Source organism: Habropoda laboriosa, unplaced genomic scaffold (assembly GCF_001263275.1).
Source record: "Habropoda laboriosa isolate 0110345459 unplaced genomic scaffold, ASM126327v1 scaffold65, whole genome shotgun sequence".
In the NCBI taxonomy this organism is placed as follows: Eukaryota; Metazoa; Arthropoda; class Insecta; order Hymenoptera; family Apidae; genus Habropoda; species Habropoda laboriosa.
The window spans coordinates 4,509,701-4,517,524 of NW_017100254.1; the positions used below are offsets into that span (position 1 = coordinate 4,509,701).

Here is a 7,824-nt window from a genome sequence, read left to right on the forward strand (position 1 = left end):
ATTATTTAAAATAAATATTTAATTTTGTTATAGGTATTGAAAAATCCAGATCTTGATAAAGAAATGTGTAAAGATAATAAGGAAAATAGGGAGGAAAAGGATAAACTTTCGCCCAAAGACATAAAAAATCGTATTAAAAAAGAAGATAAATTACGTGAAAAGGTACCGCGTGATCGAGATTCTAAGTCAATAACAAAAGGATACAGGGATAGAATTGAAGATGCGAACAAGGACAGAGATATAAAACATCAAAGACGACATGAGGATAAGAAAATATATGGAAGGCGTGATGAAAGAGATGGTATGAGAGATGATAGAAAATATGATTTTAAGGAAGATGTTAAAGATTCTAGGGAACGAAAGATTGAAGAGAAACGAGGTAAAAGTTATGAAAAAATGAGACAAGAAAAAAAAAGACTTGCAGAAACCAAAAAGCAAATTATAGAACTTACTGTTGATTCTGAAAATACTGCAAAATCAAGAAATGAAGATGAAGAATTCCAAAAAAAGGAATATCAAGTTGATTTGTATGAGAATGTTAAGGAAAGAGAAGAACCTATGAGTGATAAAAATGATGTTGAAATCAATAAAGGAAAGGAAAAACAGGAAATTAATGAAAGAAAGGTTTTAATAGAGGATTCTGTACAAGATCCTGAGATGAAGGAACAAAAAAGATCAGGTATGGACTGTATTGTTATAATTAAATATGAATAGATCTCTAACATATTAAAAAAAATATTAATATGTTACTATTTACAGAGGCTGTATTAACAGTTATTGAAAATAATAAAGATACTGAAAAATCAAAATCCAATGAAAATATTAATAAAGAAGGTAATGAGGATAATGAATCTGAAGAAAAGAAGGATTCAAAAATCACAAAGAGGCGTAGTTCACTTGAAAGTGGGGGAGAAGGTGGTACAGGGGATGGAAATTGTTTAAGACGACACAAATCTTTAGATGGTGGAGATCAAAATAACCTACAAAAGACTGAAAGTGAAGATAAGGAAAAAGATAAAAAAGACCCACGACTAGAACGTAGAATTAGAAACAAGGTATGCACTTACTTTTACTAAAACATTTAGCTTTTAGAATTCCGCAATTAAACTTCTTAACATATTAAAAATATACTACTCAATTTCTTAAAAACATATTTTATTATAAAATAACAGGATCGTCCTGCCATGGAAATTTATCGCCCTGGAATGGGAAAATTTAGCAAACAAAGATTGGAACGAGAAAAATCTAATATTAATGACGAGCGAGCATCTCTTTCGCAAAGTCCTACTCCAAACCCTAATACTTCTACTCTTTGTAAATCAGGAAAACCTGGAACAGAAGTACGTTCAATGACGTTTAAACGTAGTGTTAGTCGTGATTTGGTATAACGAACACTAATTTTATAAATTTCTTCCTAATATTAGTAATACATGTGTCAAACTTGTGTTAACATACAAGATTTTTACGCTAGTCTTTCTCACGACGTACAGTATCATACAGTGTATCTATTGTACACAAATGCATAATAAAATACAGTGTTCTACTTATTATTTGAAAATTCATGTAGCTACAAGTTACATAATATATGAACCTAAAACATAAAAAGTTGAGTGTATCTCGTACAGACCCTAAGTTTTCACACATCGCCCGTGTCAGTACCAGATATGGACCTGTGGAACTGCGTGCTTATGCTGTCCCTCAGTTTATATAAACAATGATATCGTAATACGAATTGTTTAAATTATTCATTTAAAGATGTATCTTTATAATGTATGCACAATGATAGATATAAGATCGAAATCAACTACACAACGTTTGATTTCTAAAAGTTATTTGCCTCTGTCCGTACAGTGGAGTTTTCGTTCCGCGGTTTCAGTCGTCAACAAGTCCTTTAGTTATGATAGGCACAGTAAGTCCATTTAATTCGTTCTACGTTAAAAGAGATGCAAATATCTTTCTTGTATATCACCTGGCACTACTGGACATCATCATCTACTCTTTTCCTGGAAGGAAAACCATTCCGCGCGTTTATATTAATGTGGACTATTAAATCGTATTCATAATTTTCATTGGAATAAATATTTCTATAGTAACATACGTTTTATAAGATCACTTATTGTTCTGTTCTTGTAATAATACTTTATAAAAAAAATGGAGATCAACAATTAAAGAAAAAATAATTTATTGACAAGTTTTTGATGAATAAAATTAAGTTTTACTGGTTTCATCATTTGGCATTATTATGAAAAAATAAATCAATTATACAAGTCATTTTTATATTTTGCAATGATAAAACATTCTTATTTTATTTCCTGATCTTAATCTAGTGTAGTAAAAAGTATGAATATGTATATTAACTATAGTATTGCATCTAGACATTTTAACGTTTTGTTCGAGATTGAGATAAACGTACAGATCTTCGTTCAGTACGCATTGGCGTTGCAACTTGTTTATTTCTTTTTGATAATGGTGATGGAGTGGCTGTAACTGAATCCATGTGTTTCCTTCGACTTGGTTTTACTGCTGATGTGGGTGTATTTATCTTAGCTAGTACAAAAACAATAATAATTAGATAAAACGAATAATTATTCACTTATAAAAATGAAAGTACGTACATTGTCTTCTAACAGTTTTCATTGATATGTCATCAGTATCTGAATCCGAACTAGAACTTGATTTGCCTTCGCGTGACTTTACTTTAGAACTTTTTGCTAAAACAATAAAAAAAAAAAAATGTAAATATGGAATCAAAACAACGCAAATAGCTTTGCGTACAAAAAAAAATGTACTTTTTACAGGTGCTATATCAGAATCACTATCGATATCATCTTCTTCCTCACTACTACTTCTATGTTTTCTACGTTTGGCGTGTTTTTTCGATTTTGGTACTGGTGGTGGTGGCATTACTTCAGTATCACTTTGTTCTAAATTTTCTGTTCCTTTAAGCAGTTCTTCTATTTTTTCTTCTAATTCTATACAAGCCGCTTGTGTATTTGGTTTTTTCTTCGTTTGTTCTATGACAGATTGTAAAGCCCTTAAAACTTGTTTATGATGAATTTTATCCTTTAGTTGCGGTAAGCTTTCGATGAGGCTACGTATACCAATATGCAAAATCACGCCATTGCCTTTCTGTAGTAGCCAGTTTAAATCTAGCACAAATCTTATCAATGATGGCATCAACTTGCTTCTCCTTTTGCAATAAATCCATGATATATCTATAAATAATTTTAACAAGTTAATTAGATTCAATTACCATATTTTTATATATTTATTCTACTAATACACATACTTCAGAATTTCCTGAAAATCAAATTCACTTATATCTAAATCGGGATCGGTTAGTCGAGATAATATATCAGGCATCAGATTATATAAAGCATTGCCTTTTTGTGAAAGTGCTTTAAAGAATTGTTTTGTATCTTGCCGAATTTGTGTACTTTTGTCAACTATACAGAGAGCTAGTTCTGATATTTGACCTCGTACACGCACCATTTCTCTCATTATAAGACTTGATAAAACTCGAACGCAAGTACTTCTTACATTTGTATCTTCATCTCGAAGTCTGAAAGTTAGTCGTATTTTAAGTTTATTGTGATGATTTTATTGAAATTGACTAAGTTGTACTTTTAATTACCTGCCATATATATGTTTCATCCATGGTTCAATTTGATTAGGAAACCTAGATGTGAGGTCACTTATTCCAATAAGAACATTAGCTCGAATACCAGGATATGGTGAACGTTCTAGTATTGTAATTAAAAGTTGTAAAGATTCCTCACAAAAACTGGAACTCACCGTCATCATTTTACTGAGAGCAAGAGCTCCAGCAGCTTGTATATCTTCATTATTATATTTGTCATGATATTGACATACATCTAATACTAATGGGCTGTAATGGATAAATTAGACAGACATTTATATAGACGAATGACATTGATATAATACAAGATATAGAAATATTAAACTTATGGACATACACAAATCTTACTAAGAGACCATCACCAGTTACAACATGATTTTCAAGAGTATCATTTATAAATTCTGCATCCGCATCATCTGCCGCTCCTTCTACAGCTTCCTCCCCATTATCTTCCACAATCATACTCGTCTAAGCATGAAAATTGAAGATTAACGAACACTAAATAAATATATTTATCTCGTTACATACCTCTTTATTGCGAAGTATTTGTCTCGCACTATTTGGAGTGGATCCTACTATGTTCGAACTTCGAGATCTACGAGAATCTTTTTCATTTTTATCTGAATTTTTTTCTTTTTTTAATTTTCTTATAATATCTCTTCTCTTTAATTCCTTATAGACTGATGTGTCTAAATGCACCATTTCCTTAATTGCAATATGTCCAATTAAGTACAAGAACTTAGATAACAAAAAAAATGAAACAGTATGTTGAGATGAATCATTATTAAATTGTCCCCGAGCGTAGGCTTCTAATAATAATTGTTTCATTAAATGATCGGGCTGATTTGCCAACTAAAATTGAAAAAATATTTTTATGTTTTTAAAAAAAACTTCTTACTACATGTTTATAAATAATCGTCGCTATAATTATATAGCATACATGGTAAATAGAATTAATAGCATCAGTCGCAAACGAAACATATCCATCTTCTTCGGTATTAGTAAAATTTTCTATTAATATTGTAAGAATTTGTTTAAACATTTCGTGGTCGTTGGAGTACCTAGCAATTGTAATAATTATCTATATAATACAATTAAACATAATTAAACAACAATTTAATCCTTATATTTAGCGTACCTAACAGGTGGCTTTTCAATATCATCATTTTTGTGTTTTATAGCTAACAATGCTCTACACGTATCTCTGGCTAGTAGAAGATCAGTCTTTGCTCGTGATCCTAATCCTACTTTTATTAGTACTTCTAAATTTCCAGTTAAAATACTACTCTGAGCTTGTGCTATCATTGTTATTAACATTAAAGCAGTCCTACTATCTAATGGATCTGTGTCAGATGATTTCATTGAAAATTTTTCCCACAAGACCTGTTAAATAAATTAAAAATATAACTTTCGTAAAGCGCGAAAATAAAAACTATATATTATATTACCTGTAATACTTCATTATCTATGTCATTGTTATTATACCACGTTAAAATAAGCTGAGTTAAAGCTTGACTTTGGCCTGATTGAAGTCCTTTCAATAATTCAATCAATGCTTTAACACACGTAAGAGCTTTCTGTCGTTCTGATTTTTGATTTTCATCTTTATTTAAATAGAGATCTTTATATACAACCGCTATATTGTTGCGTACTGATTGGTCACGATGAAATACTTGAAATAAAGCATCACGCATAGCGGCTGCAGCTCCAGATACACCAAATTGATAAGCAGTTCCAAGTAAAGTGCATGCTTCAACAGCATCGCTTGCTGTAGTGGAAAAAAGTAATTTTTCTGCCATAGGTATAGCAATTTCTAACTCGGTTGCAAATTCTAAACAATTCTATAAAATATATTAAATAATTTTTAAATACAAAATTTGCAATTATTTCTTCTTTTTCTTTACTTTTATCAACTGACTGCCTCTTATCTGTATCTTTTTTTACATTATTTGAATCGTTTTCTGATTCCATAAATGTTTTCAATAAAAGTAAAAATAGACATTCCTCCTTTGCTTCAGGAGAAAGATTTTCTATATCTGGATTTTGCCTCAATTTAACACAAACTTTCCACAAATATGTTACTGCCTCAAAGATTTTTTCTTTTAACATTAACTGTCTTACATGTTCAAATGCTGTATCAGGATCAATATTTTCGTCTTCACCTTCGTTTCCTAATTTATAAAATAGAAATGTATGTTTAATTTAGACATACTTGTCATTGAAGCAATATATACACACATACACATACACACCTTGCTTTTTATTCTTTCTATTTCCACCATTAATAACTTCTTTTAATGCTTTTCTTATTTCTGGAAGCAAAATATTCCACAATTCTAATCTTTGATTGTCACCATGAGCACTTTTATTAACATTTTCAGTTTGTAACTTTCTCAGGTTGACTTCTTCCTTTTCTAATGACTTAGAAATTTCTATTTTATTTAACTGTAAATATATTTAATTTCATAAATAATTGCACTCTTAGCGCAAAAGACGTAGAAGAACAAATATAATTTCTTTTATTTACTTTCGCTGCAAATGGATTGCCTTGAAGTAAGGCCCGCACTAACTGCAATGCTTGTTTTCGTACATTTGCGCTTTTATCTTCTAAACGTAATGCTGTAGCAGCTAAAAGTTTTCCTTGCCTTGCTAATGGAATAGCTCCTTCACAACATAAATGTTGCCATACCTGTAAAACTTTGGATCTTACATAAGCATTATTATCTAAAATATGTTCTTCCAAACTGTTAAGGCATTCATCACGTTGATCTTTTTGTTCTTGTGTGAGATCATCTCCAGTTAAGGCTTTTTGTACAATTGCTCCTATGATATTAATGGTACAATTTCTCATAGTATAATGCTAAAAACAGTATTGAATATGCAATAAATGCACCATATATTTTTGTAAATAAAGTAATGCAAAGGAACATACTTCACTAGCTAAATAATCCATTATATCACCAAGAATAGGAATTATAAAGTTTGGTTCAGAAGTAGCAATGGTTTCCAAAAATATCGATATATTGCGACTATCAGTTTCAGATGGTTCACATTGATCAATTTCTTTCATGACTTCTCTTATTAAACCATTACAACCACAATTCTTAATCATATGAATGACTCCAGTTGCAATATGAGATGCTAATACATCATGTAATTTCACCAACTAAAATATTAATTTATATATTCAATAAAATATTACATTAGAACAAAGCTTATAATTGTTGAAATATACCTGAATAATTCTTACTACACAGCTTATACCATGATTATATTTCTTAATTGCAGTACCTAAAATCTTTTTAAAAAAATAAATGAATTTTGAAGTCAAAAATAATTTAATAAAATATACAAAAACTTACCTCAAAAATAGTTTGTTTTATATGTTTTTGCTTTGAATCTCTACACTGTTCTAAAACTTTATAACACACTTTAGTTAATAATCTAAAATATAAAGAATCATATTTAATAATATATATTAAAATAATTTCTTAAATTATGGTTAATATTTATAACATTTCATACTAAAAAAACATACGTGACAAATGAATCTTCAACAATAGGTGGTTGCCAAAGTTTTTGTAATGGTAATTGTAACAATCTATAAATATACACCAATGCTTTTTCTCTACTACTTTCCCATTCTTCTTCCATGTCTGATTTTTCAGATTTTTTGCGCTAAATGAAATTATAATTAACATGAAAATGTTACTCATAAAATTCATATAAGTAACATTTTTATAAGTTATATATATGAAACAAACCTTGCCCACATATTTATCATTTGCATCCTTAGAAATTTCTTCATCTATATGGCATATGAACCAGGAAAGTAAGTATGCAAGCATTTTAGTTATACTTAATAATCTTAATCTATTTTCTTCTTCCAATGTACTTCCTCTCTCAAATATACTTTCCATATCAACTATCAACATTTCCATAGCTTCTCAAAATATTAATTAACATTAATATATTATATTTAAAAAGTGTAATACATATAAAAGCAATATTTATTACCTTTATGAAGTCTGTTGAAACCACGTATAATAACTGATATCTCAACTTTGTTTCCATGAATAAGTATAGAAAAAAATACATCAAAATGGTCTAGAATAAAATTGGCTCCATTTGTTTGAAGTGCTGATCGGGCTTCTGTAAACAAAATTATCCTTGTTTTGATATAT

General features: G+C 29.5%; 2 protein-coding genes across 2 annotated transcripts in view; one reads left to right on the forward strand and one right to left on the reverse strand.

Moving 5' to 3' along the window:
• Nucleotides 1-1,388, forward strand: part of LOC108572396 (regulator of nonsense transcripts 3B) — a 3,894-nt gene extending 2,506 nt beyond the window's left edge. Inside the window, exons 5-7 of the mRNA XM_017934631.1 lie at nucleotides 34-679; nucleotides 760-1,055; nucleotides 1,173-1,388. Coding sequence (XP_017790120.1) covers nucleotides 34-679; nucleotides 760-1,055; nucleotides 1,173-1,388 — 1,158 coding nt within the window. The remainder of the gene's footprint in view (nucleotides 1-33; nucleotides 680-759; nucleotides 1,056-1,172) is intronic.
• Nucleotides 1,389-2,380: 992 nt separating this feature from the next.
• The window catches only part of LOC108572265 (condensin complex subunit 1), a 5,912-nt gene continuing 468 nt past the window's right edge, over nucleotides 2,381-7,824 (reverse strand). Inside the window, 20 exon segments of the mRNA XM_017934465.1 lie at nucleotides 2,381-2,547; nucleotides 2,616-2,711; nucleotides 2,790-3,103; nucleotides 3,105-3,215; nucleotides 3,290-3,562; nucleotides 3,635-3,889; nucleotides 3,978-4,108; nucleotides 4,169-4,492; nucleotides 4,581-4,701; nucleotides 4,779-5,023; nucleotides 5,089-5,481; nucleotides 5,483-5,811; nucleotides 5,893-6,085; nucleotides 6,168-6,500; nucleotides 6,573-6,806; nucleotides 6,876-6,938; nucleotides 7,003-7,084; nucleotides 7,179-7,318; nucleotides 7,405-7,583; nucleotides 7,658-7,789. Of these exon segments, the coding sequence (XP_017789954.1) occupies nucleotides 2,381-2,547; nucleotides 2,616-2,711; nucleotides 2,790-3,103; nucleotides 3,105-3,215; nucleotides 3,290-3,562; nucleotides 3,635-3,889; nucleotides 3,978-4,108; nucleotides 4,169-4,492; nucleotides 4,581-4,701; nucleotides 4,779-5,023; nucleotides 5,089-5,481; nucleotides 5,483-5,811; nucleotides 5,893-6,085; nucleotides 6,168-6,500; nucleotides 6,573-6,806; nucleotides 6,876-6,938; nucleotides 7,003-7,084; nucleotides 7,179-7,318; nucleotides 7,405-7,583; nucleotides 7,658-7,789 (4,115 nt within the window).